Source organism: Colletotrichum orchidophilum (genome assembly GCF_001831195.1).
Source record: "Colletotrichum orchidophilum strain IMI 309357 chromosome Unknown Scaffold_181.1, whole genome shotgun sequence".
Taxonomy (NCBI): Eukaryota; Fungi; Ascomycota; class Sordariomycetes; order Glomerellales; family Glomerellaceae; genus Colletotrichum; species Colletotrichum orchidophilum.
In genome coordinates this window covers 58,997-77,183 of record NW_019173137.1, presented here as the reverse complement: position 1 = coordinate 77,183, position 18,187 = coordinate 58,997, and the positions used below count along the sequence as shown (strand labels likewise).

The 18,187-nt window shown below is 55.3% G+C and overlaps 5 protein-coding genes across 5 annotated transcripts; 1 reads left to right on the top strand and 4 right to left on the bottom strand.

Moving 5' to 3' along the window:
• Window positions 1-1,096: 1,096 nt before the first annotated feature.
• On the bottom strand, window positions 1,097-2,962 carry CORC01_13188 (uncharacterized protein; the record flags this gene model as incomplete). Its single annotated transcript, XM_022624805.1, has 4 exons — window positions 1,097-1,125; window positions 1,180-1,536; window positions 1,800-1,992; window positions 2,240-2,962. 4 exons carry the CDS (start codon window positions 2,960-2,962, stop codon window positions 1,097-1,099), a joined length of 1,302 nt encoding a protein of 433 aa, XP_022468712.1.
• Window positions 2,963-4,259: 1,297 nt separating this feature from the next.
• Window positions 4,260-4,989, bottom strand: CORC01_13187 (uncharacterized protein; the record flags this gene model as incomplete). Its single annotated transcript, XM_022624804.1, has 3 exons — window positions 4,260-4,579; window positions 4,676-4,881; window positions 4,955-4,989. Coding segments are annotated over 3 exons (561 nt in total), but the record flags the coding sequence as incomplete, so codon positions are not given.
• A 2,539-nt stretch (window positions 4,990-7,528) lies between these two features.
• CORC01_13186 (uncharacterized protein) lies at window positions 7,529-7,942 on the bottom strand (the record flags this gene model as incomplete). The annotated part of the gene is made up of 1 exon (XM_022624803.1): window positions 7,529-7,942. One exon carries the CDS (start codon window positions 7,940-7,942, stop codon window positions 7,529-7,531), a length of 414 nt encoding a protein of 137 aa, XP_022468710.1.
• Window positions 7,809-8,177, top strand: CORC01_13185 (uncharacterized protein; the record flags this gene model as incomplete). Its single annotated transcript, XM_022624802.1, has 1 exon — window positions 7,809-8,177. One exon carries the CDS (start codon window positions 7,809-7,811, stop codon window positions 8,175-8,177), a length of 369 nt encoding a protein of 122 aa, XP_022468709.1.
• A 1,434-nt stretch (window positions 8,178-9,611) lies between these two features.
• Window positions 9,612-10,373, bottom strand: CORC01_13184 (uncharacterized protein; the record flags this gene model as incomplete). The annotated part of the gene is made up of 1 exon (XM_022624801.1): window positions 9,612-10,373. The coding sequence occupies one exon, from the start codon at window positions 10,371-10,373 to the stop codon at window positions 9,612-9,614; it is 762 nt and encodes a 253-aa protein (XP_022468708.1).
• Between the last annotated feature and the right edge of the window lie 7,814 nt (window positions 10,374-18,187).

The following is an 18,187-nucleotide window of genomic DNA, read 5'->3' as shown; positions in this document are numbered from 1 at the left end:
TTCAGCCTCAGACTCACTTCACACTGTGTTCGTCCGCTTTTGACTACCTGGTTCATGAGGGTGGGTGGATTACAGTCATACCAAAGTTAGCTGAGATCGAGTAAGCAGAAAGCATGTACCTCAAGGATCCTGTGAAAACACGTATTTGCTCGAGAATCTTTTACATTTCCTTTTCCGCAACTACCAGAAAAGCAAAGTCAACTATCAAACGCATTCTGTCGACGCCCTGAACGTCCGTGTATATATAGGTATCTCGGCCACTCCAAAGGTCCGTCCTTGCCAATCCTGTGCATTCGCCCTCTACCGAGAAAAATGTCCCCGTTTTCCGAAAAATCCTTATCGCCGTCCGAGAAGAGCATCTCCCTCGAGGGACCCAAGTCTGAAAAGGAAAAAGGTATCGTCTGCAAAGGATGGGATCATGGCCCAGGCATGCATGCTGGTCCTCCCTTTCCCAATCATCACTCGTCTCCATGGCATCACAGGTGATCTGCCCACCCCCGCCCTTTTTGGCGGGGGCTAGACAACTCCGCAACCAATGTCGAGCTCGTGACGTCGTTGAGATCGAAGCCGGCTCGTCGCACATGCCAAGAAAGCCTCTTCCAAATGAGGCCATAAATGGCCAACCAAAGCGAACCTCCACCCGTTTCGTCAAATCATGACCTTCCTCAACCGTCCTCGTAAATGCAGAAACCACACCGGTCCAAGGAAAAGCCGTTGCCCAATGCATCATCTTATGTAGAGAAAAGAAAACCGAAAAAGAAGCATCAGCATCGCAACGCGGTGTGAATGATCAAGCCTCAGACGGGTGTGCCTAAGGCGCCAGTGAAAATGGTGAAAGTAACGCAGCGAAACCATGCTGTGCGTATACTCGATCGAACCGTGAAAATCCCGAAGCCGTGGAAAGGCGGATATCGCTTCGTAAACCAGAATTTTGCCGCGCGTCTAGTAACCGAAGGAAACGAAGTTGAAATTTCGTAGTATGGACATTTGCGGTTGTGGCGGCTGTCGTCGTGCGAAAGGGAACCCGATAATGTACAAGTTCATCCCCCCTTCCATCATTACGGTTGGGTCCTTTTCGATCACAGATCAGCCGTCCTCAGTGGCTAGACGCCTGAGCACCGTTATCTGCCTATACAGTTAGCTCGCCGAGGTCGATTGGTCAGGGCGATTGGTACTCACGTGAGTTGTACATGCTCTGGTTCGGCTGGCCGTACGGGGACTGAGGCTGATAGTTGCCCGAATACATGTGGGAGCCGTTGTACTCGGGGAGAGGCTGCTGCGCAACACCCCCAGCAGACGGGGGCGCCGGGTACTGTGAAGGCTGATATCCAATGGGTGGCAATTGAACCTGGCGACCAGTTGCGTACGCAGATGCCGATGACGAGCCATCAGGTGCGGATTGAGGATCAGCAGAACCGTTCTGGGCAGCGGCCTGCGCAGCGGCCGCAGCTTGACGCTGGCGTTCGTCCTCAGCTTTGCGAGCCGCTTCCTCCTCCTTCTTGCGTTGCTTCCATTCCTTGCGGATCTCCTTGAACTCTGTGACTCTTGTTGTCAGCCTCCGAGCATTGCGCAATATTTTCTTGGCTTGTTCCTTCCAATGACTTGGTAGACTTTGTCATGACTAGGCCATCGGTGGGTAGGGTCAAGCAAGCTAAAAAATCACGGTCCGCTAGACTTCCGGATGTACAACGCTAGCCCCGAGTGCCGCTTGGCGCTCGGCACGCGACCCAGAATTTTGGCAGACGAGCCGCAACCAGCGACATCGCAACATCGCGATTTTGCAACATTGTTAAACGTACCTTCGGGTGTTCGCTTCTGTCCGTGGGACTGCATTGTGACGTGTGCGTTGAGGTGGTTCAGTGTGCCGTAAGCTTTCTCGCAACCGTTCCAGCCACACTTGTACATGCGCTCGATTTCTTCATATCGTCGACGGGGTCGTTTGTGCTGCTGGGCACCGGGAATCGGAACGAAAGAGTAAACCTGGTTGCCAAACTGTTACGTCAGTACACTGGTTACTTGAATGGACGATAGTATGCGCGTGTGCCAGCCTCCGACCCTGCGTCGACGGCCGTGCTGCCAAATTGGTTATGGAGGCCCAATCCTTGGAAGTTCGCATCACAGATCCCGCAACGCAGAGCTCTTCTCGGATGAGTTGCCGTGACGAGAGCCCCTTCAGCTACACAAACCTTCCCTGACGCGCTGGCACACCTCGAAATCATCGCCTGCTAGCTTCACTTACCTGGCTGGGTCGTCCCTGGGGAGGGGCAGAGCTCGGTGTCGGAGGGAAGACGTGACTGGCGGGAGTCAGGGGACCGGCGCTGTGTTGGCCGTAGCCGGTCCAATCGGGACGGGGTTGGTAGGGATGCTGGTAGGAGTGCGACATGTCTCCCGGGGGAGGACCGTAGGGAGAGTGTTGTCCGTACGCGTAGGTAGGACTCGGCGCCGCTATCGACGGATCTATGGGTACATCGTGGTCAGACTTGGCCAGAGGGACCTGATGGTTACGGCCATCTTGCTGGGGCAAAGACGGACTGCTTGCTTGTTGCGCCATGCCTCCGCTGCCACCGTTATGGTTGCTAGCAGGATGGTATGATCGCTGAATGTGCTCAGGGAAAGATCCTGACCGCGCAGAAGGCGGGTAGACGCTGTACTCGGAGGTGGGCGTCGCTGAGGTAGAGTAGTTGCTGGGGCGAACCTCTTGTTGGGTCGCGTATTGCGCAGCAGATGCGTGATCTGCAGATGAACCTTCAGAACGGGTGTCGCCGCAGTTGCTTGGGTAAGGCGAAGGCAAACCTGACTGCGAGTACTCGGTAGCACTGCGTTCCATAGAGGTGCTGAGCGAGGTCAGGAGCGAGCTGATGGCAGCGGCTTCTGGGCGGGAACCTCCAAGCTGTGGCGAGCCTGAAGAGAGCAGTGATGCGTGATTGTCAACGAACTGGTGTTGCGTTGGGACCAAGAACATGCTACAATTCAGAGGAACGTCTTGGGTCGCAAAGAATGGCCGGAGAGTCCTTAGTTCTCAAGCCAGCGGGTGGGTTCGCAGGTTCGTGGTAGGCCGTTCCTTTTCTTTTCTTCCGGATGCAAGAGCGGTTGATGGGATGGCTCAAGAAGCGGTCTTTCAAGTGGCGGTAGCGGGTTGGGCTTGTACTTGAAGAATGAAAAGAAGGATAATGGAAGAAGTAGTAGTTGTAGTAGTAATAGTAGGAGGAGGAAGAGGCGACTGATGGCAGGAGTAAAGTGAGACTTGAGGCGGCGCGACGATGGTGTATAAAGACGGCGGCCAAGATAGCGTGGGCCACCCAAGGGCTCGGGATTATGGTTAAATGGGGATGTGATGACAACAAAGTCGCTAGCCACGGCCCTGAGCGAGGATCTCTCAAAGTGGCAAGGATAGCGTTGTCTTTGCCAGATCACGGAAAGGACGCCTCTTTTTTTTTTCTTTCCTCTGGCTCTTACTCGCTTTGGCTGAGGAGAGGTTGATGGTATTGCCTGGGGAGAGCGACACTAAAATAGTGCGCTAGAGAAGTAATGGATGGGCTGGGCTCTCCGCTTGAGTTCAGGCCGAGCGAGTCCTTAGCGTCTGGATCGGAGATAGAGCAGGGGGGGCAGGCCCACGAGCTGGGTGTGTGTATGGAACCTGGACCAAAGGCGGCGAACAGTGCCGTAGGCGTAGGAGAGGGTAGGTACTCCGTACACCGAGGAGAGGGAGGCCAAAGGTTGGGTGGGGTTGGCGAGGAGGATGGGATGTCGAAGGGTTCCTCTTTGCGTATAGCGTAGGGTGTGCCTCTTCTTTGATCGGGGTTGGCGTGTTTCTGAATTTGGCCTGGTGTAGAGGCCGGGACCTGACTTGACGAGATGGCAGATGGGAGTGCTGAGAAAGCGACTGACTCTTGTCTGATCTGGCTTGCGGGATGCAGGAGACAGCGGGATGCAGGTGCTGCAACGCAGAAGAAGCGACTGAGCGCACTGCAGTACGGAGGGTGGTGATGAGTCGGGTGATGCGTTGGTGCAACACACTCACACGCAGCAGCAGCGAGATGGTCCGGCCAGCACAGCTCTGGGCAGGCTGGTAAAGGCAATGTCGGGTGAGAGGTGTAGCTGGGTGGTGAGGTGGGTGCTGATGCGCGATGCTCGTGCGGTAGGGGGCGTGGTTGACCTTGGCCTTGGTACGGAAAGGCAAGGTGGATTGGGTGGGCAGGAGTGGCAGGGTGGGCACGAGTGGTGGCGGAGGGTGGATTCTTCTTTCTTGCTCTTTCCGACTATACTCGACTTGACGACGTCGAGGTGCGGTACGTGCTGCTGCCGCTGCCGCTGCCGAATGCTGGAAGCAAAGAGCGTGAGTGCGTGCGCCTTGAGTAGCGTGGGTTTTCCCGTGGTGCTAGAGGAAGAGAGTAGTGCGCGGGTGGAGTGTGTGGTGGTGAGATGAAAGAGAACGAGATGCAGATGGGGTAGAGGTTTTTCTTGTGAGTGTTGTCGAGTCTCTGCTGGCGCGTCTGTCTTTCTTTCTCTTCTTCTTTCTCCTCCTCGCTCAGCTCGGTGAAGCACCACTGTGTGGGAAGTGCGAAGGGGGAAGGCGAAGCTAAGGAAGGGGGTAAGGGGGTAAACCCAATGAAGGTTTATGACGAGGGGGAGTTCGATCTTAGCGCCGTTCCCGGGAGAAAGACGAATTTAATACTTGCGACGGAAGAGGGAAAGGAAGAATGGGGTAAGCTTGAGGAAATAATGGACCGCCTGAGTGACGGGTCAGCGCGAGGGCTGATTTGCAGCAGGTGGAGACGCGACGACGGGCCTGCGGCGGGCAAGGATACATTGGAGAGTGGAAGGATGAAGGGTGAAGGGTGAAGGGTGAAGGGTGATGGGTGATGTGGAAGGGTGAAAACCCTGGAGGCAAGTCGTAGTGTCTCTCCAAGGACCAAGCTTGCCTTGCCTTGCCCAATTGGCAATGCTTACTTACCATGACCACCCAGGGGCAGAGGAGCTAGGTGTCTGTCTATGAGCAGCAATTGGGATAGTAATTGCAAGATTGACGACGAGACTGGTCTGAAATGTGACTGGGCAGAAGACCGAGTCCGGGGGGAGTGCAAGCAGTGATTGGTGATTTGGCACGAGATGGTCATGGAAAACCCACACCCAGCAGAGGAGCCGATCAAGAAACAGGAGGGAGGGGGAGCACTCTTTTTTTTCTTCCCGCCCTTTGGCTTTCCCCGTCTCGTCTCCTCTCCGCACCTTCTCTCTCGCAAATACCAAAGTAGAGTGTGAGGAGAAGAGGGTAACGAAGGTACGTATCTTGCGAGGTATGTAGAGGTCAGTTGTGTCGTCGTCGTCGTCGTCGTCGTCGTCAGTCGTCGTCGTCCCCCGTCCTCGAGCTATGTGAGTTGATAGGTGACTGCGGCCGTGAAAAGATGGGAGAGGACGCGCCCTGTGATGGTGGGTGTGAAAGAAGGCTGCAGTACCGGGGACGCGGTGTGGATGGGGATACGTACCCCTACCCCTGACACAAAAGCTTGGAGACAGGAAATATGGCCTAAAAGAAGAATAGCGGCGGGTTTAAATCAGTCGCTGGCACCCTCCAGTCTGCCACAGGGCTGCTTGCGTCAGGACCGGGGGGGTGAGGTGAAGATGAGGTTGAGGTTCAGAGCTGGCTTTGCAGGGGCATGTATCTCGTGCCTAAGGTACCTAGTTACTTTCCCTGGAGCCAGAGGTAAGGAACCCTGGCTGAAGCCAAGTATTCCTCAGTACGTACTGTTGGCTTCAAATTCTTTCTGCGGTACGAAGCACCATACGTGACTGCCCCGCCCCCCTCCCCCTACACAGTAAGGTACGTAGGAAGGTGCCCAGGATTAGACAGTAAAACGTAGGAAACACCAAGCGTCTACAAAGGCGGCTGACCGGCAAGTGAAATGGCAGGTGGCAGATGAGGTGGCAGATGAGGTGGCACATGGCAGGTGCTTCGCCCAAGGTCTTTGACTGCAGTGTCTGATGTTCGTACTGGTGCCGGCGCTGGTGCTGGCGACGCTACGCTACGGATACCGGGTACAAGAGATGAATGATGATGATGATGATGATGTTGGAGGTGATGCAAAGTACGCTTCGCAGCTAACCACCCTGGGCACGCATGTCCTCTATGCACTAAGTCGCTAGCTGAGGATCCCTTAGCTTGGCGATGCCGCTTTCTGGATGCCGGAACTAGCCAAAACTGAGGTGGCTTGACTGAATGACTTGAGACCTTGGCTGTGCCTTTGGCGTCGCCTCTTCTTTCAATGCTTCGCGCTTTCTTTGGCAGCAACTTGCTTCTCGTCCTTTCCCCTGCCTCATCTCATCGCCCATGCCTATTGGACGGGCGACGCTCGATTCGACGCTCGATTCAACGCAACGGGTGAATTGATTGAATCAATGAAATAACCAGAAGTCTACTTCCAGGCCGCTCCTTTTCTTATCGAATGACTCTAGATAATTAGCAACAACCTAGAGATTACTGCCGCGTCGCGTGTCAGATTGATATGGCTCACTCACGATTGCTCACCCACGGGCTCGATGAAATCTGTCTGCCGTTGAACTGGCTGGAACGTGCGCCTTCCATGCGTTTATTTGCCCCTTCGTCTTATTAATATTTAGTACGGATACGCCAAAACCTCCTGGGATGCTCGCAGGTGCCGGGAAATTTGCTAATGCCCGTGGAATTCCATGCACGTAATGCTTTTCGTTCGCCAAAGAAGGAATGAGAATTGCCATATAATAAGGTAACGATATTATTCAACCTGGAATTGACGACATGCCGAGCCCAGGGTGTGGCGCATGGAAACCGCAAACTTGAAGAGATGCCGTGACCTGTGTCTCATTAGGTGTCCAGAGCCGTCGTGTTCAGTTCGGATCAAGTCCTGTCTATGAGAATCACACAATGACATTCGGTGTTATCCCCGACTGCCAGCACGACGGCGACTGCCGAAAGGAGTTGATAATGGAATTCCACCTGAAAGCGCGGAAAGCTTCTTTTCTTTGCCCCCAATTTGGTCGCTAGACCTAAAGATCGGGACCTCTTCCCGAGAGCAATTGCAGCTGCCCGATGCCGGATCCGCCGTCTTGACTCACGAGCAGGGGTGTCGCTGGGACATGGCCAAACAAAGAAGGGAGCGATTGCGGGCAAAAAGCCTGGCTACCAGCCATTGTATCGAGTGCACTACACTGTACTCACGGAGCAATCGAGAACGTTTCTACGATCCCGTGACTGTGTGGCATGGGATGGGTCCACGGCGACTCGTCCGGGATGCAGCGGCCGGCGTGAATTTTTCTGGTATTTGGATTTCCATTCCTCGATGGAGGAATGATAGTTGAGACCGCCCCTCCCCTTTCCCGACGCCACATCAAATACTCAGAAAAAAGGGGAAAAGAGGAGCGAGATGGGTGGTGCCGGGTGGCCCATTGGAACAGAGGATAGAGAACGCATTCGGGCCTGATCCTGGTCTTTTGCAAGTATGTGAGTGCGCAGTTATTTTTGCCGTGCACCATTTCCTGGCACACGATGAACTTATCAAGTCGGTGGTTGTGTGCAGGCCAGGTCAGCGAGTAAAGCCGCATAGCAGGAGTCGCATAGCGGAATTTTCACCACCGCAGTTGAGAGCGTGGCAGCCAGCGAGCAGGGACCCAACCTCGAGAGCCCTTGTTCCCTGCTCAACCTTTGGGGTTTTTGCGGTCGAGGTTCCCGGTGGATGGGAATCAAACTGTGGCGGCGAAAGGGGGGCGTGTGGCCGATGAAAGGCGTGGCAAGCCATCTGACTGGCCGACATGACATCCGCACGCACTCCCAAGACATGTTGTCCGCCGTACGGCACAGCCAGTCTCCAGAACACGACGACATGCCGAACTGGATGCTGCACGACCTGCTCTCCTGCACCTCCGGATGCGTGACACTCACTCTAGACGGCAAATTCCCAGACTTGGACATGGTATTGGCCTTGATTTTGAGCAAGGCCCAAACCGCGCAAAGCCATTGCTATCTGAAGCATACCTGGGCGCTCGACAAGTACATCCTCTCGTATCTTGTCATCTGGTGCACAGCCGCGGGAGAAAGTGGTGTGTATCGAATCGAACGTCTGCGGGAGCTCCAGCAGGTGTTGATCTTGATCATGCGTAGCGCCAGGGAGGCAAGCCGACGGCTGCTGAGCCTGGGTCTTGCATAGGCAACCTGGGGTTTGGAGAGGAAAAAAGAAAAGAAAAAGGCCAGCGGGTAAGGTTCTCGCTACAGAGCTTGGCGAGTGTAGGCACACCGTACGGCACATCATACATGGATGGGGAAGAAGGAGATAGTGCCAGAATAGGAGATTGACAGCCGCGTCGCGCGTCGCGGAACGGGAGCGCGGGCTGAAATGAGCGTGTGGTAGCCTGGTAGGTGCAAGACCGCCCGGATATCTAGATGTATCTTTGATAGGCGTACGCAACTTAGGTAATGTGTGCCTCGGTACCGGGCACATAGCACTCAAGCTGAAAGTCGAGTCTCTGGTCGGAGGAGATCAGGGCAGGTCGAGGCATCAGCAAGCAAGGTCCAGGGCCGAAAGACCCCGGCCGCGGAGCTGAGAGAAGCGGTACCGTGGGTTGAAATTTTTCCTTTCCCCTGGTCGCGGACGTGGTTGTGGTGGCATTGTGGGCTCTGTGGTATGCACGTCCACGGCTAGTTTGGAGTTCCCTGAAAATGGGTTCTGGGAGCAGCCGCTGATGGTCTTTCGTGCCCAGCTCGTGCTGTGGCACCGGGCATTGAGATGTAAACAGCTGGGGGCGAGGGAAACACCGACAAGTGGGACTGGGAGAAGGTGGTCGTCCATGAATATGGAATATGGTCGTGATGATTGATTGGGGGCACTGTGTCTGCGTCAGCTGACAAGCTGCGCAGGTTCTCTCGCATCCACCTCACCTTCAACTGCATCGAGCATTTAGTGCAAAGAAACAGAGAATTGGAAGCCAAGAGAAAGGAAAAAAAAAAAGAGAAGGGCCACCCCAGTAGCATGGAAGCATGTGAGGTGGGAATGTTGGATCTGGTGTGTGTTGCGGCAGGTAAAGCAGGTGGCCCGGCGGCGGCCCAGAGTGGATATCCGCGGAGAGAGGTACATGATAATGTGGGGCGTGTATATGGACATTTGCTCCCACTGCAAGAGACGGAGCTGCAAGGTCTTGTGAGATGCAGAATCGGGAAAAGAGGGTTGTGTGGACTTCAGGTCGGTGCTTGGCTTGGGACTTGGGAACTTGGGGCATGGATGCTGGGGTCTGCGATGTGTGAAGGCAGGAACGCGAGACGGCGGGGTCTATCCTTCTCCTCTGGACCCAAAGTGGATACCAAGAGCCTAGGCCCCAGAGAACAGAGATCTGCGCCATTTTTTTGCGCTAGCCTGATGAATGATGAGGTGGGTGGGAGGAGTCCGTGGCAGGATCCACCTTCTCTCACTTTTTTTTGCCTTCAATTTTCCCCCCAGGCATCGAGCGATGCAAGGTGAAGATTGATGGGCCCCCTGCACCTTGCCTCGTCTTGGCTTCGAGGGCTTGGGAGGGGGCTGATATGCCGACTCTTCCATCTATCACTGGCCACTCAGGTCGAAGCCCTTGTCGATCGTCGAGATGCTCAGTTACGGTTGCATTGGCATCTGCAGAAACACCGCCAGAACCCAGCACCTCCAAAACTGGTTACTGCACATCCGAATCACCAAAATCCAATCGCGAGCGAGACCAGAAGTTGCAGATGTGAGCCCGGATGCGTGGGGTACCTTATTCTTGCATACATGTTGGTACGTTCTGCTGACCGCGGCCCAGGACCAAGGAAGCAAGCAGCATTGCCGTCTGCCGATGCCTTGTGTACTGTCGGATCCGTCATCGCGAACACCGGGGCCGTCTCGGCACGGCAGGCGAGGAATGACAATTGCCATTGGGACTCGACTGTATCGGGTAAGGAGCAGCCGGTTGTCTGGACGCGTCCCCGACTCCCCGTGTCTTGTCCGTGTCCTCTTCCGACGGACAAAGAAAGCAAAGACCTCTTTCCATGGTGCCGACCAAGGGGGAGACATCAGAGAGGGACTTGCCGTGTGGTGCCCGCGATCTAGACTCCGCGAGTGTGGGACCCTGACTCGAGCGGAGTTGAGGGAATGCCTGCGCTGGAGTCGATCCAAGTGGACGAAAACAGCATAGACGCCTTCGGGGACTTCTGAGCCCGGCGCCTTGAACACAACACTAGCCCCGGCGCCTGTGACGGGGCTCTGCCAAAATATTCTCCGCCCGCGACAGAGATTGTGCGACGAGTTATAAATGGGTGCATTGGGTGGGCTGTTGATTATGGCCCATGATCTGTGGTCTGTGGGCAGTGAGTGAGCAAGTGAGAATGTGAAAACCGACATTCCATCCCTTCTCTTTGCCTGGGTACACAAGGTATTTCACCGTCCGTCACCACAAAGTTTCCTCGCCCGGTCTACGCCTACTCTTCCGAGTATGCTCCGGCTCTGCGCGGCGGGCTCACCTATGCTGCGTGATCCTGCGCGTTTCTCACGAGGGCAATGTTAAGCCGCAATATTCTGTATCGCAAGATGATGAAGCTCTCGGGATTTGTCTAGTCATTGAGGATCTTGCTGGCGTCTCGGTCGCGTCGCAAAGGTCATTTTGGCGCGCCGGTCCAGGGCCTGGGATCACACGGTGGTCCAAACCCTCTGGCCTGGCGGCCACCCCAAATCTACAATATTTAGGGGTTCGGCGATTTCCTACGCAGTACACTTGTTCCGTCAATTGGAGTGGAGCCCGAAAAGTCGTTTAGTGAGCTGCGACTATGCTACGAATACGGGGCTGTCACAAGAATGGCTGCTGATGGGACGAAGGCCCAGCTGATTTTCCTGGTTTCCTCGCCTCTAAACCCATTAGAAATCGAGGGGGCATATCAGACGTTTCCAACGTCTTGGTGGACGACTAGGTGGACGGCTAGTTGAAGACGAGGGGCTCGGACTGTAGCAGAAGAAGCCACCGCCGGATTTGCCATGTAGAAACATCGTCGATCAACGGCCGTTGTGGGAGCCAACCCCTGAAGAGTGCGCCACCAAGAAACGGGGATGGATGCGACCCGAAAGATTCCATCTATCGCGCGATATTAACAGTCTCGCCTTGACTCTCACTCGGAAGACGAGTTTCCATGCGATGATATGGGTTGTAAATCCTGTTGCCGAGACGGCACGTGTCTCCTCAGTCCTGACAAAAAAGTGTCCGATGTTGAGCTTGTCCCTGTCACCCACCAGTGGTTCGGGGGCTAATCTTAGCGTTTTCCCCGCAAGTTCGACTTGTCAAACGAATCCCCAAGCTATGGCCTAAAGGTGCGCTGGCGCTGGCGCTGGCGCAGACACGAACGCTGAGGCTGGCTCATCCTGTCTCGAGTTTCCCATCCACAAGGGGCGAGCGAGACGCGGCGCAACGCGGAAGAGGAAGCAAGAAATGTTTTGGCGTAGACACAGTTGAGATGGCGGCAGCTTAGAAGGGGACGGACGGACATTGGTATACTGATGAACTCAATCTACCTCTGAGTGCGGGCAAGGAAGCTCATATCATCTCTTGGATCTCGGAGCATCGATCTCGGCAAGTATGGTTCTTGACACCAGGGGCGGAATTCCGATCGATGTGCCGAAATCCGTCAACGAGCCGTCACTCGCGTCGCGACGGAGCTCGATCATCGATGGGGCTTCTGTGCATCATCTCGGCAGAGATAGAGAGCATCCGTACTTGGTACCGCGTCTTGATAGTGATACGGTGTCAAGAGTCGTTGCGACGAGGTCCTTGGGAGGCCGGAGATTCGATCTTGGACACCCTGTTGGCTTCCATTTCGTTGAGGGTGGGTTTCCTGGAGAGCAGAGGGTCAGAATTCGCTTGGGGAGAGTAGCCTTGGGGATGAGGGATGGTCGGTGCTAACTGGAAAGGCACCTAGCGGCATCCGCTGCTTCGATATTGGAAATGGGATTTTCCCTTCGCTTGTGTCCCCCTGTCATCGGGCACCTCGAGAGTCGACGCCGCGAGGGACGACGGACGGACGGGCCACCCCTCCAAGTCGACTTTGTCGCAGCTGAGATCTGCCGGGGGCGGATTTACCAGGAGTGCCGAGCCAAACTCGAGACTGGGGGTCAGATGCCAGGCAAGCCAGGCTTCCAACGCGACCTCATTCGAGGTTTCCGTGCTGCTTTGGTGAGATCGAGCTCAGGCAAGGAAGTTAAGGGAAGGGGGGTAGATGAGAAGGGGTGGCCCAGCCCTCCAGGCAACCTTCGTTGGGTTCCTCCTGGCAAGCAGCTGCAGCATCCAGTTTGCCCTGCATCCCATCCCCTCTCCTTTTCCCCTCCACCCTTTACCCACCTCCCCCTCCGCCATGTCACTCACCACAGTGCTGCTCCCCCCGCCCTGTTTATACATAAGGCCAGTGGCCCACTCATTCCCTTCTCCTTGCTTCACAGAATTTCCAGAGGGCTGGAGCACCGGGAGACCCCTGGAGAGCTCACAGGCGATTACTGTGTAGATGGCAGGGGAGGTGAGGGCTTGTTCTTTTTCCCTCCTGGCCATCCCTCGCTTAATTGTGACAGCCTGCGACCCTGTCTTACTTCTGACTGGGGCGGCGATGACTACCTTACCTTGTGTGCTTGCCACCCGCATCCTCCAAGCTAATTTGCACCGCGCGGTAGTGGATACACTGTACCAAAGATGCCTCCCAAAAGACGCATGCGGAGTCGAGAATCGGAGGGGGCGGACACGGGGCAGTAGCAGTGGCACGTATGAATCACACATGCCTCGGTGAAGTGGAAGCAAAAGTGCGGTGTCCTTATGTCGAGGTGGGCCTTTGAACATGGAAGCATCCTGTGGAAATTGGCTGGAAGCGACTTCTGTCGATTAACAGCGGCGATGGCGACGGCGACGGTAACGGTGGACGGAGGACCGTGGCACGGCCTCGACCGGAAGTGGCCGCTTGGATGCGGTCGCGCCTGACCACAGCTTTTCGGTGAGTTCGCTCTACCTAAATCAAGGTGCACTTCCACGGGCATGTAGCCGTCCGCGTCTGATTGGCCGAGGTATTCGTCTTGTAGCTGAGGCAGAAGTGGCAGCCTGGCAGGCGCCTCAACTCGGCACGTTCCTGCCAACTGCACACAACACCAGGTACCTTACCTTACCGATATACTGTGTACGTACCTTCCGATACGGAAAGAAACTTACATACATCTGCAATATTAGATTGCCCGATCGCCGCAGACACTGTTCACACTTTAGACTGTCAGTTTGTGCAATAGCGGAGAAGGAGTGCTTCCAGTCGTCGGGTCTTCACGATTCCTTCTATTCTTCTTCGCCTTCCACCGGTGGCGGGACCTCGGGGAAATCCCGCAGTGACATTTGCATGTTGCGTGCCCGCCGCGCCCGCTTCGCCCCTCGCCCAATGGAATATCCATCCTCCGCGAGCCCTTCTCCTTGCAAATCAACAACTTAACCGCCACCTACCATCGCAATGCCTGTGCCCTGCCCGTCTCCAACGCTCCTTGTCTCTGGGTCACCGTCTGCGTGCCTGGCCTTCGACTTCGAACCCCCCCCGCCCCCCTGGTCGCTCGGGTTCTCACTTCTCTCACCGCTCACTTCACGGCCGAGTCGGTCGGTATCCGATACGAATTTGACGGGCCCTGGTCCTGCACCCAATCGAATGCATCACAAATTCATCACAACACAATTGCCGCCGTTATCGCCGACGTCGCCGTTGGCTGCCGTTGTCGCCAGGCTCACCAATAAGGCAAGCTTCTTCTCTATTGATGGCCTGCGCACTGCCTTCAGTGCTCACAGACCGACTGTCCAATGCTTCGGCATGTCGAGACAGCCTACCTAGCCTTAATACCAATGTGGCCAGTGACTTCTTTACATGGGCCGGCGCCAGCGCCAGGCCAGGAACTGACACCAACGTGCTTGTTGGGGCTACAGCGTGCTCGAAGAGCTCAGGTCCCCCAATCCCCAATCTACCTACAGCTTTTCGAGAACGAACTAGGCAAATCCCGACACCCTGGTTTGGGGGTTCACCAAGAAACGCAGCCCGCTGCTAGAGTGATCTGTCGCGAAGGTTAGGGCGTCGACAGATCTCAAGCGACCCAAACCGCTGGGATTCGACTAAGCAAGCGTTAATACCCCGGAGGGGCACAGTGTCTGCTTCTTCTCCAAACTTGTTGGTCGCCTACGCGAAGGAACGGGAACCAGACCAAACCAGACCAGACCAACACCCGTTTCCTCTCGCCCTTGACCTCGTACCTACATACATGTCCCTAGTGTACACACAAACCCATACTCCGTACGGATACTCAACGCCAATCCATTCTTGGGACGACTACCAAACATGCTAGCGGCGATGTATGCATGCTTATACGTTTGTTCCAACGACAAGCCGCCCGCTGGTCACTATCACTACGCCGCCCGTTAGTCACCACCACCGGGAAGAGACTCCCTAACCTAGTGGACATCAGGAGGACAGCCGCCCCGATTCGAATCCAGCATGCAACACGGCAACATTTTGCATTTAGGCGCGCGACTCGGGCCGCGCACCTGTACGCAAATGCAACTGTCACGGAATCCAACCAGCTGCAACCAGCCAAAGCAGCACACCACCGCGCAAACCGAATAGCCGTTCCTATCACCACCTCATACATTTCGCCCAACCAGCAAGCTCGACAGCAGCAAGCGCCCATCAGCCCACAGCCACACTATCTCCCCTGACCCGTCCAAGCCATTTATCCTCGGATAGTCACCGTCATGAACCCACAGTGTCGCCATCATTCTTTGCATCATATTAATTCGAGCGTTTCCTCAAAGCTTCATCTTGACGACCTACCGCAATCTCGCCGATATTTTGCCCAACAAAGCCCTGTAAGCGACATCAATTTGATTCCGTCCCTTTGCACTCCACGCCAGGTTCAAACCGGCCCATAGTTCAACTCTCGTCCAAAAGAGGCACTGCTCCATTTTCGGCGTCTTATTAGCGCTATTGGACGAAAGAGATAGCAGGCAGAGTCCGCTCACATCCAAATATGCACAGTATGGCCACGCAGAGAGTAAGGATGATACCAAGCGACATTTCGACAGGATAGGCCCGTTTTGGGTCGCGGATCCCAGAGGAACACGAGAAGCCGGAACGAGGTCGCGCGGATACCTCGGGACGACAAGCAGCAGGACAAGGTCATCAGACCCAAAGTTTCTGACCGCATTATCCATGCCGTGATTCCATTGCCTGAAGCATGCAGTACCTCAGCAACAACAGCCACTCGCTGGTCTATTCTGCTCCTCCTCCCTTGGCTGCCATCCATGTCGGTCGCTGCTGGTTGGCCATCTCACTGCCGCTCTTCGTCGTCGTCGAATCTGTCTGGACAGCTGCAAGTCAATACCCCCTGAGCTTGCCTTGGCCCTGACACGGCTGGAGTCTTGTCATGCCACAGCGGACGACCGAATAGTAGGCCAGACTGGGTTGTGGAGCAAGAATCCAGTCAACGAAGCCTCTCTGATTTTGAGGCCTGTCTACCCCTCCTCACAAGGCCAGGGATTCTGCTCGCACGTCCCTCGACAAGCTCAAATACCACCTCAGCGAGGCACTCCACGTGCAGACTAAAACTTTGTACGCCCCCGATGTCTGCACTCTGGCCGATACGGCCTCACGTGGAAGTACCCACTGATGTGCAGACCATGCCGTTCAGAGCACGACAGTCCTACCGCCTAACCCACGCCATTATAGGACAATGGCTTGACCGTGTGCAACTATCGTATGAGCACCTACGAACCGCCTTGCCTGGAGGAGCCCATGTCAGCCATCGAGAGCTGTCGCATATCTTCATGGATGGTGTTGCACAAATTGCTGGCCTACTTGATTGGAATTGTGCTGGCAACAACTTACTGGTCAATTGTCTCTGGTGCTGTTGGCGAATAGCGTGAGCATCGTCACGAGGCACTAAGAAGAGACGGGAGATGGCCCCGGACCAAGGGCAGCTGGACAAGATTGTGTTCGTGCTAACCTCATAGCCGCAACGTAATATCGCGTGGTACCTCGATTTACCTCCCCGTCTTAATCGCGGATGGCAGCGACTCGAAGCGGCATTTCATTCAATGTCCGTCTTGGTCGCAACTGCATGCCATCCTCTTCATTTACCTTCTTATTATCCCCTGCCTGGTCCTGTAAGACTCCTCTCTGTCGACAAGCTTGTGCCCTCTTCTGATCCCTCGTCGCGCGACTTCCCAGCAAATGTCGGAAGCATACCTCGGCAGCAAGGATTTCGCTTCATCAAACAGGCCCACCGATGGTCAGAACGGGGTCACTTTCGGCTGTTCTTTGCATTTCGGGAGGCCTTCGCTTGTGTCATTTGATGCCCAAGCAAGAGGTGGGATTTTGAGTTTTTCGTGAGGCTGGAACCAATCTCGCAGCGTGCAGACACGTCTGCACAGGGCGAATGTCTTACTCACACCACCTTCGTGCCTCTTTCTGGCTGCGGAACGAGAGGTTGCTAATTCGGTCGAATACGGGTGGATCTTTTGGCTATTACTCGGATTCGAACAATTCACAGGCGGTTGAATGCTGCCCACCGAAGCTCTCAGCTTTCGCCCTCGGCCGTCTTCTCCCAACCGATGTCTGGCCAGCTACACAGGTCATTCTTGTTTGAATCCATCTCGCAGCACGGGAGGGAAGGTGTGCACGGCCTCGTCCAATGGTGATGCGATGCCACCGCAATTCGAATGGGAGAGCCATGCAGCATGCCAAGTCCATCGCAGTCTGCATAGCGCTGCTCTCGAAAGAACAGGTCCCGTGCACCAAGGGATCAATTGATGGATATGGATCACCGTAATGAGCTGGTGCCAGCACCCTTTCCGGCAAGGCCAGGAAGCAAGTTTCATGGCTTGTCTGAGACATATGTTCCTGAGGACCTGACTACCTCTCGCCAACGCTTCGAGGCTTTTGCAGCTAGGGCAGAAGGGACGGACGCCTCAAGTGCCGCTAATGATGATGGAATCATTGCCAAGGTTCAGGAACCAAACCGGAAAGGCGCCTCTTTCGAGCTATTCGGCCGCCGACAATGATCCCCAGTTGATGAGCTGCTCTGGCCGATACGTCTCACATGCCGCTTGAAATTCCGCAAGGCCAGAACATCAGGGACATTATGCAACAATGGCATATGGCACCCCTGGTGAATGAAGTCATGAGGCCACCAAGCGGTCAGTCCCCCTCGGAGGTGTCGTCGACTTCCTGGCAGGTCCCGATGGTGTCAAGCAGAGTGCCGCCAATTTCAAGCCCCCAACGCGCAAGGATGCTTCATTTCCCTGGTCAGACTAGGGTGGGGGTGGGATGCGCTGGCTCAGGATACAGTGAATAAGTTATCGATATTGGCACTGTGATTGAAATCGGTACGAGCTGCATGTCCTTAGGTAACACTCATGGATAGAGTGCAACCTGGATGCTGGGAAAACGGCTTATTTCGAGTATCACACATCCGCAGCGGCAAGTGAGGACGGTCAGAAGCGGTGCCCGGACCACGGCCAAGGAGACATGCGCATGTGGACAGGAAGCAGGCCATCAAAGCCGTTGCCGCATGCCTCTCTGGTCGGATCAGGGCGAGTTAGCGGTGAAGGGACGAAAGAGGAGAGCGTGGGAAGGCCGTGCATACCCGCTAGAGCCGGACGGGTGAGACGTCTGCCCTACGGGAGAGAGAGAGGGAACGAAGCGGAAGATTGAAAAAAAAAAAAAAAAAAAACAAACGGGGCCCGACAGAAGGAAACAAAAAAAAAAACCCAAAACAAAAACACCCCCCCCCCGGCCCGCCCCCCGGGGGGGGGGGGGGGGAAGGAAGGGGAAAACTAAAAAAAAAAAAAAAAAAAAAAAAACGGTTCCCAGCTCTAGGCAGCATATCGAAGCACCTATCACAATGGCTCCGCTGCTTACGCCGCGCCTATCAGCATCCGTGTGTATACGGGAACAGTCGAGGTCGGACGTGCCAGATTCCGAGAAACACGGCCGGCAGCGGAGCCCCCAAGTGGAGGTACGAGGCGAGGAGGCGAAAAGACGCTCAGTCGACCGGCGGGAGCAGGAGTGGGAAAGTCGATTTTCCCATCTCCCCCCCAGTTGCCGTGGGCCAATTTTCCTCGCAATGGTTCACATGGACATGAAGATCGTCCTCCTGCCTCGGATCCACTG